General features: G+C 36.4%; 1 protein-coding gene across 1 annotated transcript in view; it reads left to right on the top strand.

Annotated features, from left to right (window-relative positions):
- Nucleotides 1-27090, top strand: part of LOC106068352 (cardioacceleratory peptide receptor-like) — a 165915-nt gene that overhangs the window by 108811 nt on the left and 30014 nt on the right. Inside the window, exons 3-6 of the mRNA XM_056013997.1 lie at nucleotides 10169-10304; nucleotides 15158-15355; nucleotides 21443-21585; nucleotides 26369-26513. Of these exons, the coding sequence (XP_055869972.1) occupies nucleotides 10169-10304; nucleotides 15158-15355; nucleotides 21443-21585; nucleotides 26369-26513 (622 nt within the window). The remainder of the gene's footprint in view (nucleotides 1-10168; nucleotides 10305-15157; nucleotides 15356-21442; nucleotides 21586-26368; nucleotides 26514-27090) is intronic.

Here is a 27090-nt window from a genome sequence, read left to right on the forward strand (position 1 = left end):
CATTTATTCATAGATTTTTTTTAATTACCAATCTTATTTACTTCATGGGGGTGGGGTGGAGCGGTCTACACGATCACGTGATTATCAAGTGTTGCCTCCAGATGTTCATACCATTCTTGTCTCTAAAGACTTTGGACGGTGGAACTCGATCAAATCTGATGGATAGATGTGTCGTAGTGACAGCTGAGGTATTGACGTCAGTGTTACTGGATTCTTTTGATTCTTTGTATTTTATTTGTGGGTCACGTTTTTATTATTATACAATTGGATGTATCTAGTTGCTTAGTGATTGATTAACATACAATTTATGAAACAACATGACGCAATAATAATAATATTAATAATAAATATAATAATAATCTTTATTATCATTAAGGAAATTTGTCTAACACTATGTGCATTACACCTTAACATTATAACTACAGAAAACTGTTCAGCTCTAGAGCGCTCTTGATTGCTCTAAATGAGCATCCATATACCAACAACGGTAGTCCAAGGAATAGAAAAAAAGTTCCCTTTTCAGACCTTGTGATCTACAGGGCAGAAGATGTAAAGGTCATCTGTTTCTGTGTCCTACGGTTAACGAGGGTGTCATGTGGTAAGCACAACGACAAACAGCTTTTACTTTACCCGACTAATGTCAGGTGCCCACTAGAGCTAGAATCAAAATCCCAGTCTTCATCAGGATTTGAACCCAGGACCTCTGTTCGGAAGCCAAGCGCTTTACCGCTCAGCCATCGCGCATCACAGTCCAAGGAATAGGCACTGAAATTTGTTTTTTTTATTTACGAAAAACTTTTATTCTCAATAGTTATTACTACTTAGAGTGAATTGACTGCCCTTTCAAGAATGGCTGTATGTCTTTCCACTGTCACACAAATAGCTTCTAGCAATGATGCACACACTATGGTCCGCGGGCCACATCCATGCATGCACATGTCCTAGCCTTTCCTTTCAAACTTCCACCCACAATCAGGGGCGGACTGGCTAAATGAGCCGCTAGGGCCACCGCAATCATCTTTCATTTTTGAAGTCAGGTCTGTATTTTATAAGATAAGGGCCGCATGGGTGTCACAGTGGCACGTATTAAGTTGTGAAATGTTTTATAATATTCTCTTATAAAAGGGGCCTTCTGAAACTCGTGTAAAAATATTTTACAAACTCTGATGTGTGATACTCTTTTAATGTTACAAATTTTCCGATATAGTGAAGTCGCCTACATCCGTAGACAGTGCTCTAGCAGGCTTCATCCTTTTGAGTCCAACACACTATGTGATTAAAAAGTAACACAAGGCCTATATTTGTTATAGGTGTATAGAGCTCACTGTATGCATGCGTACAGTTATAGATACATTATCAAACCTAGTATAATGATTTTGAGGACAGATATATCTAGAATTGGATGGATATCATATGATATACAATTTATTGGTCGATGTGTATAGAAATGCCCGGGCGATTTCAACACTCAGTCCGCCCTTGCCCACATTTAATAATGAAGCCTCTAAAGGTCGGTTACCTTGAACTTAACGATCTTATGAGATGATGCTGGCCTTGACACAAATCTGTGTAGTCCCCATGCTGAATATAGTTGGAACCACTGGCCTCTATGTTAGCATTATCCAGCATTTTCTTTCCTTTTTTTTTAATTTCACGCTAGCTTAGAGTTATAGATCTACTAACAATGGGGAAAGTGGAACAACTAAGACATCGATCTATTTATGTCGTAGATGCGGAGAAATCAGGTCAAGGTAATCTGGAAAGTGGGGACTTTTCTCCGAATATAGAAAATCACTCTCTAGTGTAATTTGAGTTTTGATTTGAAAAAAGTCCCTTCTTACATCTATCTCACGAGCTTCTTCGAGTTGTCTGTCTACTATAGCAGTAGATCTAAATGAAATACAAATCCCGTTTTGTGTAATCTAAGTTTGACAACACTACGTGTCTAGATGCTCTGTTGTTGACAGAGAGACATCTAAAGCCCTAATGAAGAATTGAGCTCTACCTACATACGTCAATACACCGAAGTTACCGTCATGTGATCGTTAGTAGGTTACTTTTGATTTTCAAGCCATGACTTTGCCCTGTATTCCGAGTCGTTTTCTCTTCAAAAAAAAAAAAGTTCAACATCTATGCTGAATGCTGACCTAGGCTAATGAAAGGGGCTGAACTATTGAATGATGTAAATACATTTAGCTGGTATAAGAAACAATAATTATCATGGTCGTCCGATGGGTGGCTGGGTTAGGTCTTTACAAGATAGAGTTACTAGGGTCATTCTCAACCCCTTTAAATATACAAATCTAAATCGACCACCGGTGGACAATGTTTACCCTTGCGCTAGATATGTCAAAATATGTAGGTCACAGCTGGGGCTGCGTAGCCACGAGAAATACTGCATTCGTCACTAATCTTCGGACTCGAAGACAAGCCTTATATATATATATATATATTTGGAATATATATTTTTATTAGATAGCTACGCGACTATAAGGGACTTTGGGTCATGATGACCTCAGCTTGCTAACTTTTTTGACCTGTCTTATAATCGGTCCCATAACGTCCGTTATGATTTTTTTAAAGTAAAAAAGAAATACATTTAGGTTGGCGAGAGTACGAGAAAATATTTATCTTGAACGGACTACACGTCTACAATCGCTAGAAGGAGGTATTTTTTTTTAAAGTTTTTAAAAATGTTTTTCTTATTTAAATATTAGTTTTGAAATCAGCCTGGCAATGTTTTGTAATAAGAAGCAATAGTGTGTGAACTAATACTATCTTTCACGTTTTCAAGGGAGAGAAGAGAAATCGCTTTATGTCCCTTTTTTCGGACTTTGTCAACGGGTAAAAAAAACAACTGATGAGACAGTCCAAGTACATAACAATAAGTCTAGCTGAATGGATCACAACTTTCTTTGGCCTTAGGGCCGGATTCATTCCCGACACACATGTCCACCTCATCACCGCAAAAATCGTCAAAATCAAATAGAACTTAGCCTCTGTTTGGTTCTTTATATAATAAGGGTATACCATTTTGAAGGGATAAATAAACTGCGTTGTGGGCCGGATTAACCCTGAGGCCGTATTCTGAGCATCACTGGTCTAGCCCATGCCAGTGCTTGCACTGATTTATTTGTCTAAAGCACTTAGCTTTACCCATGCCAGAGTTTAGAACGAGGCTTTTGTGCAAACAACAAAGCTTTTCATAGAATCGCGTGCGACATAGACTCGCGCTCATTTCCTGACAGCAGCAAATATTGTGTTTAGACTAATTAGTTGTTGTTTTTTTTAAACAAAGCTTATACGAAGTGTATATCTATCAGTATGTTTTGGATCTATCACGTAATTAATTTTGTTATAAATCTAATTCAACAACCATAAATCTGTATGATAAGAAATATTTTTTCCACTTGTTTTTGTTTAGCGCTATTTCATGCTTTTAGTTTTTTCAATACTCTATGATCCTCTCATTTATCCGGACCAGTTAAGAAAATTGGAATGGGGGGAGGGGAGAGAGAGAGAGAGAGAGAGAAAAAGGGATATTTGAGTGGATTTTAACATAATTGGTTTTTAATAGCATTTACAAAAAAAAAAAAAAAAAAAAAAAAGAACTGCCTGAATTCGAACTCCAAGCTCACGCCTCGTCGGGTCGACGTGCTAACCACTCTGCTATTGTGTTACCTATGACAAGAAAAAAATTGTAAAGTTATATATTGTTTGTTCAAATTTAGAGCGGGGACCTATAAAGGAGACTAGTTTAGCCTATACCACTACTTCAGTCAAGCACAATTTCTTTTCCTTGTTCAAATTCCAAACATAATAACTAATTGCCCCAAAAGGAAATTCCCGATTAAACTTATCCCGTTCTAAAACTATAACACCGCACTAATCAGGGCCTGGCTCAACCTCGGGCACAACACCTAGCACACACCCACACCCCCCGAAACAAAGCGTAATCAGAGATGTAGCGATCACGCTTAAACTTTATCCACGTACAACGGGGAAACAGTGGACACAGTAACACAGAAGGAAACCAACAGCCAGACCATCTTCTTCACAAGGGGAAGTTCAAGAAACTGAGCCGTCACGTCTCATACCGAGACCATTAGTGATAAAAGGCCTCAGCAGTGATCTGCAACGTTGCAAACCCGTGGGCGGTTTAGACCACTAGCTTGTTGCCACGTTGTACAGACCTGTGACTTGGCAACGAGCTCTATTGGTCTCCACTGCCCAGAGATTGCGACTCTGCAGGTCATTGTTCATACCTTCTACGACGATTGGTCTCTCTCATACACACAAGATTCATGACAACACATCGCGCAAAACACTCGTTCATAATAGCTCATATACCAAAAGGAAAAAAAAAAACAATTCTGAAAATACATTCACGCTTACGAAACACTCCACTCGCTGTTATGGCTTTTTTTTTTTTTTTTAAAAAGTCATTTAAATTTTTTGTTCAACGTTCATCTAATCCAGCGGTTCTCAACCTTTTGTTCTCGGCGACCCCTTTTTACAATCCTCCAGTCTGCCGCGACCCCCCCCCCCCCCAGCATACACACACAGCAATAGAAGAGTGGACAAAAACAATCCATTTTTTTCAATGGTCTTTGGCGACCCCTGGCAAATCGTTAATCGACCCCCAAAGGGATCGCGACACACAGGTTGAGAACCCCTGATCTAATCCAACATGAATGTATTTTTTTTTTAATGTGAAATGCATCTCTACTTATAAATATTGAAATAACTGTTTCTTGTTTTTTTCTAAAGCAGTTCTTTATTATTCATCAACACATGCTTAGGGTTTCTCCCCAGGGAATGAAAACACTGTTTCCTCTTCAACCAGCCAGCGAATGCTCTTCACAGAGCGGAAGTTACTTGCTCTTGACATGCATGGAAATATTTACGCATTACGCGCAACCGCAGGGTTCTTGTCTCGAGCATTAGGAGGAGAGGATTCTAGCCTCTCTAGCCTTCACTTCAACCGAGCTAGATGTCGATGTTCATTCGACAACGACAAATTTCCCTTGAGGCACAAAAAAGTGACACAATTTTATGTGGACTTATCTTTTTGAAATATCGTTTTTTTTTAGTTGAGAAATGATTTACATAAATCATTATAATTTTATTTAAAAACTGTATGTGGTTTGAGAAATCAATATTTTAGAAAACTGTGTCTGGTGTTAGCAAAGCATACGCCACTGTCTTTTTCGTGTTAGGGGTGGAAATAGCTCTTACTGTGCAAATTATTTTGATCGAAAAAATAGAGTTTTTCAGGACCGAACAAAAATTCTCAAAGTGGGTAGAGTTACTAAAAATAACGAAACTTTTTATTTTTATTATATAATATTATATTATTATTATGATAATAAGGCTTGTCTTCGAGTCCGAAGATAAGTGAGGAATGCAGTAATTCCCGTGGCTGTGCAGCCCCAGCTGCGACCTACATATTTTGCCACATAACCATTGTCTGAAGGTGGTCGATCTAGATTTTCTTTTCGCAGTCTGAGTCTATCCTCGGCAGCGGATTTTCTATACCCTAACGTATTTAATTTTAAAGGATAATGAATTTTATACATAAATTAAGTATTTCAGAAAATATTTATATTAACCCTTTCTCTCGTAATTAACGATACCATCGTTAATTTGACCTCACTAAATTAAACTTAATTTCTCATTTCATAAGCTTTAATTTGCATTATATAAAAAGAGCATGCATTCTTCTATAATTCTATACCAAAAGTAACGTTTTGTGATTACAAACAAAAAATATTATTGAAGTTTAATCATAACAGGGTAGAATGTACAAATGTGAAAAATAAACAATTCTGTTAGAACGTGGACGAATAATTACGGAGATAAAGAGTTAAGTTTAAATTCAGCATGGAAAATGGAAAGATTGTAAAAATTCATTAAAAAATCGATATACTGAAAGATTCAACCTTTCATTTCTACTTTTAATTCATAAATATTGAAAAATAACACAAAACTAAACACATTTTTCCCACTCAAAATTTCATAAAGGTGAACAAAGGCACTACAAAAATTGCATTCTTTACATTTTTTTTCGGGTCCCTCGAAAAATCGCAAAATTCTTGAAAGACAACAGCCACCCACTCCATCAGAACTACATCAAGTCCTCGCGAAGTAGGTGACTGCTGTCAATCAAGACAAGAACAGAGCGGTACCAAAACACTATCGTACCTTACTCGGTCAGACTTTATCAACGCCACCCTTTGATCAGGAAACATGAAAAGGACCAAGATGCCTGTGTGTAGTCACTGAATGAACTCTTACTGTTGTGTCTGTTCTATTTATGTGTATGCTTCTGTTTTGTTGTCTGTATATGAGAAAAGAGTCCTTGTAATCACAACACATTTCCATAAGGATCAATAAAGCAGTCTTAGTCTTAGTCTTAGAAACAAACTTTAAATAAAAAAAGATTCCCTAACAAAAACTTGTCTTATTCTTTTTATAAAACGTATCATTCCTGCATCCAACATAAACAAGGAACGATCACTCTCACATCCGAAAAACGAAAAAAAAAATTGAAACAAAATGTTAACATTGAAAAAATAGTGAAATAAATATTAATAACCGAGTAACGCCGAACTGAAACTGGTAAGGGGATCCTTGTTGTAGACGGTCGTTGACGTGTAGCACCAACCTGCTGGCAGACAACTAAACCCGCTGTAGGCTTGATATATCTTAACTTATAAATCTTGAAATAACTTGACTAACTTCATTGTGAACAAAACTAAATATAACTTTTTTTTACAATAGAGATGAATGAAATAAAATGCAGTAGACTTTAGTAATAATATAAATGTTTTGTTTTGTTGTTGTTTTTTTTAACCCTTTAGGCGCGTGTGGTCATTTAGCCTCTACACTGGTCTACACATTAGAATTGTAATTCCATTTTGTATGAACTCATTGTAAAAAAGCTCAGAACTTTAAGGGTTAACAAAATCTAACTCACGACAATAAGACGTCTTTTTTTTTTAGTCTGCCCATATGAAGACGTCTGTCCTACATAAGACGCTGACGACAATGACACTTATCTTGCATTATTCACACCGCATATCTAACCTATTCCCACCGTCACCCTAGAAACTCTCTCCATTACACTCTTTCATGTAAAAGTTCTGTATCCGCCCTTGACATAAACTCATGCTGGGGGTGTCTAGAGAACCAGGGAGAGCTAGAGCGTTAACGACTCTTAACAAAATGTGTCCCATTTAATTCGACCTAATGTATCTCTTAGGCTCCAGCAATGACTATTGTTAAATTTACAACAGTGAAGAATGGTATCAGGGGAGATAGCTCATCTAACTACAAGTTTTACTTTCGTCAACACTCAGATGCTGGGTGGACAAACAAATTCGCCCTCGGTGTACAGAGGGTTCCCGCCTTCCCCGTTCACAAGACTTGTTGGATTCTAGACTCACTAGACTTGTTGGATTCTAGACTCACTAGACTTGTTGGATTCTAGACTCACTAGACTTGTTGGATTCTAGACTCACTAGACTTGTTGGATTCTAGACTCACTAGACTTGTTGGATTCTAGACTCACTAGACTTGTTGGATTCTAGACTCACTAGACTTGTTGGATTCTAGACTCACTAGACTTGTTGGATTCTAGACTCACTAGACTTGTTGGATTCTAGACTCACTAGACTTGTTGGATTCTAGACTCACTAGACTTGTTGGATTCTAGACTCACTAGACTTGTTGGATTCTAGACTCACTAGACTTGTTGGATTCTAGACTCACTAGACTTGTTGGATTCTAGACTCACTAGACTAGAAATGTCGATCTAATAAATAGCCATGGGACCAAAAGAGATTGCTGTTGTTTTTTCAAGGCTACAAAGTTGTGACCAAGCATAATTTGTCCGCTGGACGAGAATGAAGAATCTGAAAAGTGGGTGGTTTTTTAACGTTTTTTTTTTTTTTTTTTTTTGGTTTACTAAACTAAAATAATGTATGTATAATTTTCCAGTGAGGTTATTTAAAAGAATATAGTGCTTATGAAATCGTTGGTCTAACACGTTAAACAATTTACACTACACATGGCACACTTTACATGACACAATAAAATGATACACAACACATGACACACTTTACACGACACACTGTCAGGGTTCTATTCTTGCTGTCTTTGGCTTGGCTCGGCTCGTTACGGGTTACAAAATTACTAAATGCCAATTAATTAATAGTTGCTTGGCTCACTAATGGATATACAAATAGGAACAATTACTACTAGATACACTTTAACTCCAACTCAGATATCCATGGAAATAGAAATAATACTTTAATACTCAATAAACACACAATGACATCAACTTCAATAAATACTAATACAAAACCACCAGTCCAGGAAGCAACCGTCCAACCTTTCTGGACCGGGGACAAGACCTCACTGACTAACACTCTCTCTCCTCTCGCACATTCAAAGAACATTAAACCATTCAGTTCATACAAGGGATATAACTATCATACCAAAATATCAAAGTAACATATTCACTCTTGCCATACCACCCCCTGACATCCCCCCTCTCACGATATGACTGTTATTAACTAAAATAACAGTCATTCAAATGTATGTAATATATATACATACATACACATACTTATATACATATATATTTACATATATATATATATAATATATATATCTACACACACATATATAAATGTATTCAAATAAAGAAACAGCTCTACAGGAAACTAGTAGTACCTATTGTACTTATTTACAAAAAGTAGCGCGTATTAACCAAACAAAAGAATTATGTCTTGCCAGAGCAATCACTTAGAAATATGAAACTATTTACAACGAAGAGAAAGACTGAATAGAGTAAATGAAAAAAAAAAATGTGGCTTGAAGAGTAAAATTACAATTTGAACTAGGCCTAGTCGTTTCAAAGTTTATATTTAATATGTCAAAACAACCGAAACAAATGAAAAGATCAATTCATATGTCTCTAGCAATAATAAAAAATGAACAATGTCTTACAGTTAAAGCCGCGTTGGCATCTACGGTTTCTCATTATTTTGGAAAAAACAAAATACTGACAATTACAACTTAATACAATCATGTACAATTACTCGGTTAGTATTGACAGTGTATCAGCCAGGAGACAATGGTCTGTGGTCAAACTGGATTGTGACTTTAGTTCCACATGGGTATCTGTCTAGGCATTGGACACTAGTGCTCAATGATGGCATAATACCATCCCCATGTATGGACAGTTTTATTTCCAGTTCTCATTCCAACTTTTTGTCCTCCACCTCCCCCTCATTTGTTTCCTTTCCTCTTTAACTCCATCTCAGATCTCCATGGAAACGCAAATAATACTTTAATACTCAATAAGCACACAATGACATCAACTTCAATAAATATTAATACAAAACCACCAGTCCAGGAAGCAACCGTCCAACCTTCCTGGATCGGGGGCAAGACCTCACTGACTAACATATTCTCACGCACATTCAAAGAAGCCTAAACCATTCAGTTCACAAGAAGTGCAAGACTATTCACATTCATAACCTGGGGGGTACACATACAAGGAGCATAACTATCATACCAAAATATCAAAGTAACATATTCACTCTCGCCATACCTCCCCTTGACACACACTACACACCAACAAAAATACATAATACATTATAAATGACACACGAAACACACTACACATGAAACTTTACACGTGACACATTACATATTAAACACTAAAGCAACACGCTAAACATTACAAATGACCGATTACATATTAAACAGTAAGGCGACATACTAAACTTTACACATGACACATTACATATTAATACTACATAGGACAAATGAAACGCTACATATGACACACTACAAAGGGCACACTACATAGGGTACATTACATAGGGCACACTACATAGGGCACACTACAAAGGGCACACTACATAGGACAATGAAACGCTACATATGACACACTACAAAGGGCACACTACATAGAGTACATTACATAGGGCACACTACAGCTACAGAGGGCACACTACATAGGGCACACTACATTGGGCACACTACATTGGGCACACTACACATCATAGATAACATATTACAATTGTCAAACAATACATAAATCTTAACAAAAAGGTAAGCTAACCAAAACGTATCTTTTTTCTCTTCTCGTTAGGATGAACAGCTGACGTTCCTCTACATTCTCTTCAGTCTCATCGTCCTGGGCAACACCTTGGTGGTCATCGTCATCTGCGCCACCAAGTCCCGGAAGTCGAGGATGCACATCTTCATCTTGAATCTTGCAATAGCTGGTTAGTGCTTACCTAATCTCAAGTTCATCTTCACCTTCCCCTAAGTCTGTTAGAACTTTAGAGCACCACACATGAACTGTCTGTCGTCCGTCTTTCTTCATTCCTCTTCCTACTGTCGCCTTGACTAGAATCGCTTTCTGTCATGGACTGTTGTCCTCCCATCGCATTCTCTGTTTGCTTTTCTTCTTTTTTCCTGGTACTGTTCCCTGGAGAAAGGTCTTTGCGAGCCCTGAGGAGCTCGTGATATGGCAATACAGTTTAAGTTTGCATTTTCTATATACACGCACAGCAAATGTCTGGTCTTCGTTTCATCTCTAGGTTTTAATATCCCCTCTAAGGCTCTAACTGAGCTACGCCACTGGTTTTCCCAATCGATAGCTAATTTCGCTAGCTGTTTGTGAGCTCACTATATCATGTAACTTGTATCAGTGCGCGTGTCCTAACTTTGTTTTTATTGTCTCTGTGTTTGGAAAACAAAATGTTAAACATTATTTAACGTCATTAGTTCGTAAGTTGAAATTTTGAGCGTACACTGACCTATCAAATTAATATTTTCTGATAAAATAACCTTTGAGGAAAACTACAGGAGGCGAAGAATTTAAACATTTCTTATGTGTAATGATATATGACTGAAGCCTTTGTGCAGTGACAGTATATATGTTTTTGGTAGTAATTGTATTGTATTATCCTATTGGACCAGTGCTCCAATTTACTTTATACTAACTGAAGGGATTTGTTTCACACTAGCAGGCGTGACCAGCATAATGAGAAAATTATCGTTTTGAATTCAAAACCAAGGCTAACAAGAAAAACACTAGAAAAAAAAAACTTTAATAAAAAAACCAAAGCTTATATTAAGTATAGTTGTTTGAATTAGTTCGGATCAGTCACGTATTAGCGTGTTGAGGAAGTTGAAAGCAAGAAATAGCGCTAAACAAAAACAATTGGTCAAACTTGTTTTGATCGCACAGATTTATTGTAGTCTAGATCTATTACAAATTTACTGACATGACTTATTCAAACTAATTGATACTATACGTAATATAATCTTTTTTTTAAAGATACGTAATATAATCTTTTTTTTAAAGTTGGTTTTTCCTTATTTGACTGTGAGAATAATTTGTTCTGTTCCAGAATTGTGATCGATACGCTATGCAATGGACTATAAGAATTAAAGGAACTCTCGTATTAAGTTACTTTTGAAAGGATGACGCTTAAAATGATAGATTATGCCGCGCATTTCAGTTTCTTTTGGTGAACTTTGATTGTTTCTGTTGCGTCATGTAATGAACCTTTTAAATCGTGTGTGATGCCATTATGTCCCTAGCAGCTCCAGACCCGGACAAAAAACGTATTGATTCTGAAACGTGAAATCTTTTAATGTTCATACTTCCATTACTTTCAACGTAATATCAACTTTTGTTATTTTCCATGTACAATTTCAGCTTTAAAATTTTCATTAAATTTTAAACTTAACTTGACAGACACTTGATTAAAATTTGTGTTTATTTTCACCTGGGCAGTGTGACATGACGTAACAAAACGCCTCTTTTAAGAATTTGAAACTATTTTTTTTTCCATTTGGATCATTTTTTCCCTTAAAGAAGATCAGCTGTTCAAATATTTCAAAGTGCATTGATACAATCTGTACTTGATATTGTTGTGCACTGACCTAGAGGCAACACAAGCTATAACTTAGTGCCCCAAAGAAATGTTTAACACTGACCTAGAGGCAACACAAGCTATAACTTAGTGCCCCAAAGAAATGTTTAACACTGACCTAGAGGCAACACAAGCTATAACTTAGTGCCCCAAAGAAATGTTTAACACTGACATAGAGGCAACACAAGCTATAACTTAGTGCCCCAAAGAAATGTTTAACACTGACCTAGAGGCAACACAAGCTATAACTTATTGCCCCAAAGAAATGTTTAACACTGACATAGAGGCAACACAAGCTATAACTTATTGCCCCTAAGAAATGTTTAACACTGACATAAAGGCAACACAAGCTATAACTTAGCGCCCCAAAGAAATGTTTAACACTGACCTAGAGGCAACACAAGCTATATCTTAGCGCCCCAAAGAAATGTTTAACACTGACATAGAGGCAACACAAGCTATAACTTAGTGCCCCAAAGAAATGTTTAACACTGACATAGAGGCAACACAAGCTATAACTTAGCGCCCCAAAGAAATGTTTAACACTGACATAGAGGCAACACAAGCTATAACTTAGCGCCCCAAAGAAATGTTTAACACTGACATAGAGGCAACACAAGCTATAACTTAGCGCCCCAAAGAAATGTTTAACACTGACATAGAGGCAACACAAGCTATAACTTAGCGCCCCAAAGAAATGTTTAACACTGACATAGAGGCAACACAAGCTATAACTTAGCGCCCCAAAGAAATGTTTAACACTGACCTAGAGGCAACACAAGCTATAACTTAGCGCCCCAAAGAAATGTTTAACACTGACATAGAGGCAACACAAGCTATAACTTAGCGCCCCAAAGAAATGTTTAACACTGACATAGAGGCAACACAAGCTATAACTTAGTGCCCCAAAGAAATGTTTAACACTGACCTAGAGGCAACACAAGCTATAACTTAGTGCCCCAAAGAAATGTTTAACACTGACATTATATATAGTTCGTCCATCGTGGTTCGATGATGACCACTTTTGTCATCCAGGGGGCTGAGGTCTTTGCAATGGGGTTTTGAGCCTCCTCATGTGGCTGGTGAGACCTATGTGAGACTGGAATGTTCGGCTTCACACTGAGCAGGTTATTCCAGCTGGAGCTAGTGTCGTGGACCTTGCTTTTCTTCTCTGGCGTTTTTCTTCTGCCAGCTTTGTTCTCTTTTCCTCATCATCCTGTGCGCCAGCTTTCACAGCGCGACGCCATGATGCTCTGTCTTGTGCTTCAGTCTCCCAGGTCGCTGGGTTGATGCTGAACGCTTTCAGAGAAGCTTTGAGGGTGTCCCTAAAGCGATTTTTTTGTCCACCTTGTGAGCGCTGACATAAAGGCAACACAAGCTATAACTTAGGGCCCCCAACACTGACACATAATACACGGATTTATAAAGGGCCCCAAATCTCAAATAGGCAAGGATCCGAAGGACGTAGAACAGTTCACACACAATTATGTCGGTATTTTAAAACTAAATGAAATGAGATTTCTATTGGCATAGTCAGAGCCGCCCCTTTATGTCCATAGCTAACCTTTTTTGTATCTAGCTTTCATTTGAATGTTAAGCTAATGTACTGCTTATTGAATAGAATAGAATAGAATAGAATTCCTTAAGGGATATAACATACCTCACACACTGGTCGCTCAGTCAACAGACTTATAGGCATAACACAAAGCTAATAAAAGAGAGAAAACTCTAAGAAAGTTAGAAAATAATTCGCTAAACTAATCTGTTGAGATTCAAACTCTGCCTGTCTTTGTATGTTTTGTAAAGTGTTTTTACATGTTTCGGATGTTCCTTCAGAGTTGAAGATAATTACTTCCTAGTCCAAACCTCCCGCAGGAAGACGGGGGATGGGAGAGGGCAGGGTTTGAACCCTCGACCATCGATAAATCTGAACGACAGTCCAGCGCGCAAACCGCACAACCAGGCAGCCATCCGTGGTTGTGTGGTATGTGTTCTAGACTGAGGTTACGATAGTCACGAATGTCCCGGGTTCGAACCCTGCCCGCTGCCATCTCCGATCGTCCTTCAAGTGGTTTGAAATAGGATGTACTAATCTTCAGAATCTGAAGGAATATCCAAAACATGTAAAATAGTTTACAAACAAACACTCAGAGCTGACACCGCAGCATGACAAGTAATTGATCCAATATCCTTTCGATTGCTGAGTGCAGCAAAGCCAAGGGTTCCTTGCAAATAGATGACATTTCTTTACAACAAAATCTCAGATTATCACAGCTTCATTAGGCAGAACATCCTGTTTGTGATTTTGGATCGATAAACTCTCTCCCACGCTAACCTTCAGCTTGCAAAAACTATAAAAACTTTCCAGTCTAGAGACTAAGTACTGCTTTTATAAGCGAGCTTCTGAAACCTTAAATTTTATCAATAGATGTTTTAGTCTGATTGCTGCCGGAAAATATGAAAGGGAAAACAAGCAACAGAAAAAAGAATATAAAAAAAAAAAACAAAGCTTATCTAAAGGGAAATAACCGCTATAAACAGCCATTTCTCAGAAAATCACAGGACTTAGCTAACTCTCTGCTTTATAAAACGTTAGCTAATTTATTAGTACTAAACGATTAGCTAGCAATTTTTTGGATTGATTCGTGTATCGTTATCGACTATGAATGAATATGCAAAATTTCATCCGAGAATGGGAAGTGGGGGAATAATCAAGACAAACGGAATAATCAAGACAAACGCAATAAGGGACTAAATCCATATATACATATCTCCACATCTCTCATTAAGTAGCATTTATTACCTTATTTCGAAACCAAACAAATTAATTAATCACCAACTATTGATTAACTAATTGTTGTTTTTTTTTAAATAGATTCATGTCTTGTCAGGTTCAATGAATAATTGTGCAAAGTTTTAACTTGATCCGAGAATGTCAAATGGGAGGAAAAAACAACAACTTTTTATGAAACTTTTTACAACAGACAGACAGAGTTAGTTGATATAAGCTTTATACAAAAAATAGCAGAAGTGAAGAGGAAAGACTGGAACGGGGGGGGGGGGGAACCTTGTGATTCACTTAATACACAAAGAAATAGAAGTCCTATCCTGCCATAACACTGAAGGAGAAGGTATGATTTAATAATTCGTCTGCCGTCTTATGTAATTACATTTTCTGGTCCATTCCACAGATCTCTCCGCTGGACTAATCAACGTACTGACGGACATCGTCTGGAAGAACACTATCGACTGGTACGCCGGCAATGTCGGCTGTAAGGTCGTGCGCTACGGACAAGGGGTGGTCACTTACGCTTCCACCTACGCGCTGGTGGCCCTCAGCCTGGACCGGCTTAACGCCATAGCCAGACCACTCAGCTTTAGCGGAGACAGTAAGTAGAGGGGAGGGGGGGGGGGGCGGAGGTTAATTCTAATTTCGATCCACTGGTCAAAAAATTGTAGAGTTTTTTTTTATTCCTTTTTATTTTGTTTTGAGAGGCAGAGGGCGGGTAAAATGGAATGATTTTGTTTTCCTTATAGGAAATAGAGGTGGTATTAATTAGACACATTCTATGAAGGGTTGGGCTCTGAATTGTCTATGGATGGTCCATGTCTTGAGCACTACCCATAATTCCAATACATCCTGAAGTTTTTGGTCTAAAGAAAATAATCATAATTTCTGTTTGAACGTCCCAAAGGGAAACAAATCTGAGGTATGTAAATAAGTCGAGTTCAATGTCGCAAGAAGATGGACATTGTTTGAAAAGAAAAAAAAAACGATGTTTTTCTGTAATTTGAATGACTTTTTGACACTTTCAACTTTTATTATCATTACTCAGTGGTATCCAATCTACGGCCCGAAGGCCATATCCGGCACCTAACGCGGTGTGATCCGAAGTCTGAGAGGATGGCATCCATTGGAAACTATTCATTATCACTGTCTTTACTAAGGGCCTGTAAATTTATATTAGAATATTTTTCAAGTAAAATATTATTTAAAAAGTCATTTTTTAATAGGATGAATAATGAGCTGTAGATGTTAGGAGAATGCGGTTCTGCAGTGAAGAATGCAAAATAACGCTTTCGGCATCGTGGCTTTGCCCCGGACCCCACTGGGGGAGCTTACAACGCTTACAACGCTCCCCCAGGCACCCTAGCTGTCAAGAGAAGGGCCTCAACATGGCTGTTTTTTTTTTTTTGTTGTTGTTGTTTTTTCGCCGAAGATTGAGAAACCATGCTTTTTTTTTATATTCTAATATAAGCTTAGGGTTAGGGTTTACTGGGCGTTAGGGTTATGGTTTGGAAAAAAAATCGCCCCCCCCCCCTCCAAAATTCTGGATCCGCTAGCGACCTGACATACATTAGGGAAAAGTAAAGTCGGTTGTTCGTTGTGTTGACCTCACCACACCCTAGTTAATCTTAGGCCACAGAAACAGATGAACTCTACATTATCTGACCGATAGATCGCTAAGTCTGAAAAAAGAAACTGACTATATTATTTCCCGTCTAGACATTTAAGGACCTAAAATCGTATCAAATTTGATATAATTCAATATAAGGTTTTAAAAAACAGCGCAACTTTATATCCAGGTGGTATATAATGTGAGATCCATTAAGTTATAATTGCCATATTGAGAGTATTTAATCCATGAACAACAATACCTAACAGCGAAAGAGAATGCTAAATATATGACTATTGTTACTGCTTTTTTTACTGTATTATATAACTTGACATTCAAGGAGGAACATTAGGAACTTGTTCACGTCTGCGAGTATTATCTGACTCATGTTTGTAATACTGTGTGTGTGTTGGTTTGGTGTTACTGGAAAAGGAAAAAGAAAGCTTTGAAACAGTCCGTGAATTCGTTGTTTTTTATTGCAAAATAAAATTTCACTGTTTTAGATTTAAAAAAAAAAAAGGAATTTCTACAGTTTTTAACAGTTAAAATCTACTTTTAGTTTTTTGTTGTCCTTCTGTCCATTTGTCTGTCACTTTCTAGTATACAAAAATACCCCACAAGAATAATTTCAAAAGTCTTGTTTCATGATATTTTTTAGCTCGCTGAAGTGAAATGTAACGAATACTATTTTGTTTCTAAAAGCAAACCATTTTGCTATTTAAAAATTAATTAAGCTAATCGTTTAGTTTTTTTTTTTATTTTACACAGAAAAACGCCATATTCAAAACAATTAGATTATATTTTAATTAGATTATATATTATATTTCGATGTTGTCCAAACTAGATGATCATTTAATGTTTTGTGAGATCATTGTTCTAAGAACTTGTGCCTAGTTCCCCCCCCCCCCTTGCCGAGGAGAAGCCCGAGATTGAATCCGACGAAGGAGTCCTTCGAATTCCTATCTGTAATGTTAATGTTTGCCGTTTTCAGACAGGCGACAAGAAGGTCCTTGTGCATTGAGTGCTAGTGCCTGCAGGCAGTGGCGTAACTAAGGGGGGGGGAGGGGGGGGGAGAAATTTAAAATCCCCCCGGGCCCCCACCTAGGGGGGGCCCCCAAATGGGTGTCCGAAATTTATTTGTAAATACATAAATTAATATATTTGATTGACAAATAGTGTCAACGGGTGTCTTTTTTTTCAACATTTATGGATTAAAAATTTATCACAAAGACTAAACCTAGATCTAGGTCTATCAGTACTTTGACTTTGTTGACATTTTAAAAATATTTTTTCCCACAGAGATCAAAGTTTTTTTTAAAGTTAGTTTTACATTTTAAACTTTGTTGCCACGAATAAAACTGCATGATATACAGCGAATTCCAGGTATCTTGTTACCTTTACTAATAATAGATCTAAATGGCGAGTATTTTATGGCTACACTAATTAACCTTGAAGCAAAATTTACAGAATCGAGTATAACAGATCCAAAAGTTATTCTTAATAATGCAAGAATAGTCCATTATTCGGGTTTGGCGTCTATAATTTCAGAATTAAACTTCACACTCGAGTTATTACCCCTCTATTCATCTTTCATCAATCCAATGGAAACTCTATTTTTATTTCCATCTAATCCTTTTGCTTTCGCACAAAACACAAACAACAAACAATAACGTAATATCATATAATATTAGCACATCCTTCCTTTTGAAGTTATTATCACACCCTTCCTTTTAAAGTTCTTAAGAGTGATATCTACCATTTGGGGGCCCTATGCAAAACTGATCGCGCGGGGCCTAGTCTGGGTAGGGATGAGCATAATGTCAATATTATTTTTTTTGAATTAGAAAATAGGCCTACTTTCGTCTTTGCAATACATTTTTATCAAATGAAAGCTCGAAATGCCACTTTTTATTTATTGGCACCCCAAAATGTCAATTTCGTCTATTCTTCAGGAGATTTGAATAAATTAAAAAAAAGTTCAGGACTTTATCGTATATTTTGCCTTTTCATGAGATTTCCTGGAGGCCCTGGAAAATCAGGAGATCACGAAAACCCTGTTATTTTATATACGTTATAATGGTTTAATTTAATAATGTACACTTGGAATTAGCGTGGGGCCTATGAAAGCGCGGGGCCCACTGCGACCGCATAGGCTGCAGTGGCCTAAGGCCGGCCCTGTCTACTAGGAACTTTAACAATTCGTCCACTTCTTGTTGTCTTGACTGGCACAACAAGTTCTCTAGACGTTGGTCTATAACTGTCTGTTTCGTTTGTTCCAACAGTTTGCAGTTCATTGTCTCCATCGGTATCATAGTACCCAGAGATGTCTTCATCGAAACTCTTATTCAAAAAGCGTTGATTTCTTCTGTATGTTTTTTCGTTTGTCTTTATGGTGTAAGATCTGGGTGCTGAATATTTTTTATGACAACTGCTTTCTGCCATGTTTGACCTAGACGAACTCTCCGACAGAATAATCTTTAGGTAGTCTTGCTTTTGCATTGTATTTCACTTTGCTTTTCATCTGTCGTTCGTTGAGTAATGTCTCTGCATTTTCAGCTACCGATGGTTTCAAAAGTTTGGGATCAGTTCGAATGATTCCCTGAGTCTTCTACTCGTCACCAGTTGTGATGGTAAATACGGCAGTCCACTTATCGGAGTATTTCTATACTCGAGCATAACGAGATATGGATCTTTCCCACTTTTGTATGCTCTGAATCCTTTTGCTTGCGCACAAAACATAAACAACCAACAATGACGTAGTACCATATAATATTAGGACAGAATCTTCTTCATGCAGTGGGAAATTAAGAATTTTTTGCTTATCTTGAATTCTGGTCAAAGCTCTTGCTCCCAATTAATATAGTTCGGAAGAAACTACAAAAGTCTGGACTGCATATATGGAAAGCTGCTAAAGAAATTAGTACCCTTTCATGCTTTCTGCAAAATGATGAGAAACTGACAAAAACCCAATCCATCAAAAAAGCAAAAGAAGGTAGTGAATACTATGGATTCCCTGTAATCCCTGTGGGAAGCGTGGTCGAGAGGCTAAGTGCGCTTGAACTTGGCTTGTCTTGGCTACCTAGAAGGGGACTCGAGGTTCGACACCCGACTCGGGCAGAGTTGCGTTTACTGAGCGCCTAAAGGCAGAACGGAAAACCAACTTCTAGATTGGACCAAAGCGCTCTGAGCATGCTATAAGCATGAAAGTAACGCTATATAAAAGCTATAGAAGAAAGAAAAGACTTGATGGGAAGTTGAGTTTTAATGTAGGACTGTCAATAGAACTGCAATTCAAACGTGTTGCGACAGAAGTGCTGGACAGATTTCATATGGAGATGAAGGGCAGATTCCAAAGGCTGGAAAGAAAATGGATACCTTTGGGTTTCTTCTTGAACCAAGATACCTGTTAGATGAAGACCCGCTTATGACAAACTGTGCTACTTTTCCTGTTTGTATGATGTCATTGATGCACGAGCACTTTTCATCAACAAACCAGTAATACAATCACCAATAGACATATTAAGGAAACAGGCTTCATATGGTAATTACGTGTGCTCAAACTTTGCAACCTCCTCCGAATACTGCTAACTCATGCCACTTCCATTACGTCATGTGAGAGATCATTCTCAAAGCTCAAGTTCATCAAAAGCTATCTCAGGAGCACAATGACACAAGAAAGGCTTATCTTGGCTTTAATGTCAGTGAAGTCACAAATACTAGAAAGTATCGATGTAGTTGATGTTATAGATGTCTTTGATGCACAGAATGCACGACATGAAGCGATATCAATTGAGATTTGTCACTTGTGCATTATTTAACTAATAAACAAAGCTTTTATTCATTAAAAGAGTCTTGATTACTTTTTGTTAAGTTTACTGATATACTGAACCAATTTGATTTGGGGCTTATATATTTTTGCGTACATTATTCCATGTCATATGTCGAATGTCAAAATGCAAGGGGCCCCCAAAGAGGTCAATCCCCCCGGGCCCCCAAATCCCTAGTTACGCCCCTGCCTGCAGAGAAGGTTGCTTGTAATGTAAAATTGGGAAGAGAGAACTCGGAATGTGGTTGTTGATAGTTTGTATTTTATAGCTTCTGGTAAAAAAAAAAAAAAAAAAAAGTTCCCCTTTCAGACCTTGTGGTCTATTGGGAAGATGATGTAAAGGTCATCTGCTTCTGTGGCATACGGTTTACGAGGGTGTCATGTGGCCAGCACAACGACCAACCGCCTTTACTTTTCCCCAATTAATGTCAGGTAGCCATTAGAACTGGGTGGACTCAGAGGCTCCAAAGGATCCAGAAATTAAAATTCCCAGTCTTCACCAGGATTCGAACCCGGGACCCCCGGCTCAGAAGCCAAGTGCTTTACCGCTCAGCCACCGCGCCTCCCCTGGCCTAACCGAAGTCTTATAATTGATGTCATTGTTTTGAAAAGGCAGTAAGCATGTTTATGCATAGGATTAGGGTTTACTGAGCGTTAGGGTTAGGGTTTGGAGAAAAATCGCCCCCCCCCTCACTCCAAAGTTCTGGATCCGCTAGCGGTGGCTGCATATGTGGAGTTATTTCCTTTATTATGTTTTGCACATGATTTTTCTCCCACTTCCCATTCTCTGATCAAGTTTAAATTTTGCACAATTATTTATGTTCGATGAAAATACTTGAATCGATAAAAAATTCACCAATTAGTTAATCAATTGGTTTTATTATTAACTATAGTATAATAATTATTATTAGTAGTATAGTAATAATTTTTGTTTTATGTTGAAAAAAAGAGAGCGTATTCCTGCAGTATTTAGAAATGTGGCAGTGACTTTGCGGTTTTTCCACTTAGATAAGCTTTGTTTAAAAAATATTTAATTATATTTTGCTTCGTTAAAGTCATATTTTTACCAATGCCTAATTGATAAAAGAATTTAAGTGTTACAAATTAAGTCATTGGTTAACATGCATGACTGAATGCATGACGCGTAGGACGTAATCATCTTCATTTTTTTTAAGAAACGTCTGTATTGTATAAGATAAGATAAGATTTAATTTTAAGGGACACTTGATATTTTTTGACATTTTTTCTTGCAGGGCTCAGAATAAGGATCTTAATTGGGCTCGCCTGGAGTCTAGCTCTGGTCTTTTCGATCCCCATGCTAATCATCAACAGGCTGATGCTGGTCAACGGGAAGTGGCAGTGCTGGATCGAGTTCCCTCAGCAGTGGGTGTGGCGGGTGAGTTGATCCAGATGTGTTAGGACTCTGTCAGAAGGTTCTTTTCTTAGCTTGTCTTGACTTGGCTCGTTAGTGGTATGAATACTCAATTACACTTATTAGTACTTGCTTAGTTACTCACATTAGAACAATTACTACTGGATACACTGAAACTCCAACTATAGATATCCTTTGAAATACGAATAGTACTTTAATATTCAATAAGCACATAATGAAATCAACTCTCAAATATTATTAATCAACAAACACCAGTCCAGGAAGTAAACGTCCAACCTTCCTGGACCGGGAGCAAGACCTTACTGACTAAACACACTCTCTCGGACATTAAACGAAGACTAAATCATTCAGTTCATAACACGTGCAACATTTTGCATTCATAACAAAGGGATATAACAATCATACCAAAATATCAAACTAACATTCATTCTCGCCATACCTCCCCCTGACAGACTCATTCGTAAATAGTAAAGATATATTTAGTAGAATCACATTTAGTAGCCACACATTTAATGTGTCCACTTCTTTGGGAGAATACTATTTATTGGAATCATATTTAGAGGAATTACATGTAATGGAATCACATAGATCTACAGTAAAATGATGTATAGTAAAATCTGTTTTAGTGGACCATTAGTGGACTCATAGAATAGATGTACTGAGAGTAAAATGACTTATAATAGGGTCACAAATAGTAAGATCGAATATATACTGAACTAATTACAGAGGAATTCCATTTAGTGGATCCACGTATAATCACTTATAGGGAAATTGATTATAGTGGACTCTTATATAGAGATAGTGAAATGACTTATAGTAGAATCGCATAAAATCAAATCCCATATTCACCATATTGTAAAATAAATTAAAGTGGAGTCACATTTAGCGTGGACCAACATATAGTAGACTCTCATATAGTAAAATAGTTATAGTGAATGCATGCATAGTAAAATCACCTATAATAAAATCACTTGCAATTCTATCACAATTAAGAGAATCAAATAACAAAAACACTTACTGTAACACCTCCAAACAGCGTCATATAAAAGGTGTAACTTACAGATAAATCACATGTAGTAAAATCACATGTACAGTTATAAGACCTTTTCTGATGTGTGCTTGTTTTTTTTTCTATGAACTTATCTTCTTTACGTATCTTTTTTACTTCTTCTTTACTTATCTTCCTTACTTATCTTCCTTACTTATCTTCTTAACTTACCTTTATTTACTTTCTTTACTTATCATCTTTATTATCTTCTTATCTTCTTTATTATCTTCTTTATTATCTTCTTTACTTATCTTTTTTACTTATCTTCTTTATTATTTTCTTTATTATCTTCTTTACTTATCTTCTTTACTTATCTTCTTTACTTATCTTCTTTATTATCTTCTTTATTATCTTCTTTATTTACTTTCTTTACTTATTTCCTTTACTTATCTTCTTTATTTACTTTCTTTACTTATCTTTTTTACTTATCTCCTTTACTTATCTTCTTTACTTATCTTCTTTATCATCTTCTTTATTATCTTCTTTACTTATCTTCTTTACTTATCTTCTTTACTTATCTTCTTTACTTATCTTCTTATTTACTTTCTTTACATATCTTCTTTACTTATCTTCTTTACTTATCTTCTTTACTTATCTTTTTACTTATTATACTTATACTTATACTTTACTTATCTAAATGTAGATGGTTTCTTTTGTACCCTAGTCTACCTCATAGTAACAAAGACTCATGGCCATATTCGAGCGCAAAGCAAGACATTTCCAATAATTTACTGTTTCTTTGTAATCTCAGCATTTTCGCGATTGGAAGCTCATGACGATGGAGTCTTTTCTTTAACTAATTTCACTAAGAGGGTCAAGATATTATCGCATCATTCACACATCGTGGTGGTTGAGTGATAAAGCGCTATGCATTCGAACAGAGGGATCGTGGGTTTGAATCTGAGAAGACCTGATTTTGAATTTTCGGGATTTTTAGAACGCTCCTGAGTCCACCCAGCTCTAATGGGTACCCGACATAAGTTGGGTAAAGTAAAGGCGGTTGGTCGTTGTGTTTGCCACATGACACCCTCGTTAACCGTCTTCAATAAAAAACAGACGATTTTTACATCATCTGCCCCCCATAGATAACAAAGTTTGAAAAGCGTCCTTAACATATTCATACATCATTCACACATTTTTCACACTTGCCGATAAACGGACGTATCTTACATCATCTTATATCATCTTATATCATTCAAAAGGGACAAAAACAGTTGCAATCTCTTGAAGAATGTTATATGGACAAAAGCCTCTTTAAAACATAAAATTCTTATACACAATTGGTGCTCAATACGCCACAGTTATATCAGATCTATCCTTCCGTTGTGTATATGTTATTTGTGTTTGGGTCTATATTGTTACTGTTATAGTATTAATGCTGAATGGACGATTGAAGTCAAGTTGGGACTATAAAATAATCTCATCTTCATCATTCACATTTGACTCTTTAATATTTATGTAAAAAGTATACAACCATTTTTCGCACCATATTCTGGGAATAACTCTTGTTCAAACTTTTAATTTCATCATCTTGTACCATAATACGTCAGGTTGCTTGAATCAACCAAACTAAACTTTGGTAGAGTTTTAAATCTATAATTAAAATTAACACATTTAACATATTGATAAACATATGTTATAATAAAGATTAAGCTGCCCAATTACACTAAATTGTATTACAAATTAATTTAACTGTCCTAATGGAAATTTATAAAGCTAAACCAACCTCGCGATTGGTATTTATGCGTGCTAAATACTTGGATATATGAGAATTCAAGATACCAAAACAAAAAATGTAAAAAAATTGAAGAGCCAATCAGAGTGATAAAAGTCACAAAGGTGAAGGTCATGCCGGTACTCATTACTCAATGCACGAAGATTAAGAGTGAAGGGGAGACAGAGGAAAATATATCAAGCGTGAGTCGATACTGCGTGAGTCAGTATGTGGTCAAGTGGTAGTTGACAAAACAAAAAAATTCGAAAGAAAGAAAGTAAGTCGTTTATATATATATATATATATATACTAGACGTATATTACCCTCGGCCCGCGGGTCTTTATTTGCGTATCACGGTCGATATAGTCAGTGAGAGTGTTTAATAAACAATTAAACGAAATAATAATGTTATAAGTAAAGCGAATGCGGAATGCGTGAATGTAAAAATAGTATGAATGGAGCTCTAAAAATAGCTAATCGACTTAAATGCATTTTTTTCAAATAATGTGGGCCTACATATATTTTATTAAAATTTGAAATGAATACACTAAATTTTGTATGTTTATGTGTTAAAGTATAAAGTTGATCTTAAGTTAGACATAGATCTAGATCTAGACTAATCTGGAGTAAAATATTGGCTTGGATAAAGTTCATTCTGCGCGTGCGCATGCGTGACCTTTTTAATTAGATTTACGCGAATGAATGAAACTATTAGAATATATCTCAACACGGCTTCGCAGCTCTAGCGAACGAATGTATGAAAAATGCTTTAGAAAAACAAATTTGAATGTTAATTTGATTAAAAATATGAAATGAATAGAACTATAATTAGTATGTTCATGTGTTTAATTATAAAACTATTTGTGCGAATAGAAGTTCTATCATCTTAGAGATGAATTAGAGTTTTAGACCTAGGAATAGAGTGATTTGTAACATTTCGGGTAATGTCTAATGAAAGAATGTACTTCAGGACGTCTAAATTGGCAGATATAATTAACGAATTTATGTAAAAATGCTTTTGAAACACAAATTTGAAGGTTAATTTTATTACATAATGCACTCAACAGGCTATATTTTATATTTTAATGTGTCAAAGTAAAAACTATCTGCGCAAAGTTTAGTTTTAAAAATTAGATCTAGATCTAGATCCTTTCGATCTTTTCTCATGTAAACATGGCCTAGATCGATTAAGTTATAATGCTTTCATAGAGTTGGTCAACTTTTTTTTTAGGTCTTAAGTTTGTTTTAGGTTTACAATACATACACTACGGTCTAAGTTAGTACCAATGGAACATTTCTGACAATTTTTATAAAGATTTGTCAAACGGTTTTGAATTCCTTTCGGGACATACATACATACGCCCTACATTCTACTATAAAATACACACACACATATATATATATATATATATATATATATATATATATATATATATATATATATAATATATATATATATATATATATATATATATATATAAGACATTTAGAAAAAGCAGTGAAAATATAATGCAGTATTAAGCTAAAAGAAAAAAAAAGCATTTAGAAATACTGAAAGCCATTTTGTAAATGGTGAAAGACATTTAGAAAGAAAATCATACCCAAAAGAAAAGCCAGATAAATAATAAGAAAGAAATAAAGAATGAAAAAAACGTAAGGTAAGAGAGTGGAACTAGGGAGACATTTAAAAGAAAGAAAGAAAGAAGAAGAAAGATATTTTACAAGACCAGGGAAATGTTTAGAAAAATTTAGAAAAAAAAAGATTTATTTTTTTTTTGAAAGATGAAATTGAGAAACGAGAAAATTACAAAATTAATTTAATGAAAGCGAGTCTGTGAATACAAAATTTCTAAAGTAAAGACAGTGTGAGGGATTAAAAAAGAAAGTGAACTCATAAAGAGAGATAAAGAGATTATTGTAGAGATTAAGATTCATAGAAAGTTAGTTAGCCAGGAGATAAAGCCAAAGAGTTTCTTTTTGTATTTTCTAAACTAACTTTTGGATTTCCTCCCTTGTTTCTCAGCTGTACATGACCAGCATCTGTATCGTCTTGTTCTTCATTCCCGCCATAGTCATCGCCGTCTGCTACATTATCATCGTGGTCATCATCTGGAGGAAGACTTCCTTAAGTGCCGCATCGGAGAAGCCAAGTCAGTATGTCAAAACGGGTAAGCTGATCATTTGTCAGTGTCACAACTGTTTGTCAGTGTCACAAATGTTTGTCAGTGTCACAACTATTTTGTCAGTGTCACAACTATTTGTCAGTGCCACAACCGTTTGTCAGTGTCACAACCGTTTGTCAGTGTCATAACTATTTGTCAGTGTCACAACTATTTTGTCAGTGTCACAACCGTTTGTCAGTGTCACAACCGTTTGTCAGTGTCATAACTATTTGTCAGTGTCACAACTATTTTGTCAGTGTCACAACTATTTTCATTGTTTGTGTGTGTGTGTGTGTGTGTGTAAAAGGGAACGAAATTATTCGTCAAGGGATGTCACTTGTGTAATCAACTAGCGCGTCTAAAGGGGAATAATGCTTTAATTTATAAAGCGCTGTTAGTAAGTAGTTGACCATGCGATCAATGGGGCATGTTAAACTCAGGTGTTTCTTTGGCCAACAGTTAACGAGCAGGGTGTCGTGTGGCCAGCACAACGACCAACCGCCTTTACTTTCCACAACTATAGTCAGGTAACCATTAGAGCTGGGTGGACTCAGGGGCGCCCTAAAAATCCCGAACCTCAAAA

The sequence above is a fragment of the Biomphalaria glabrata genome, chromosome 16 (assembly GCF_947242115.1).
Source record: "Biomphalaria glabrata chromosome 16, xgBioGlab47.1, whole genome shotgun sequence".
NCBI classification, from domain to species: domain Eukaryota; kingdom Metazoa; phylum Mollusca; class Gastropoda; family Planorbidae; genus Biomphalaria; species Biomphalaria glabrata.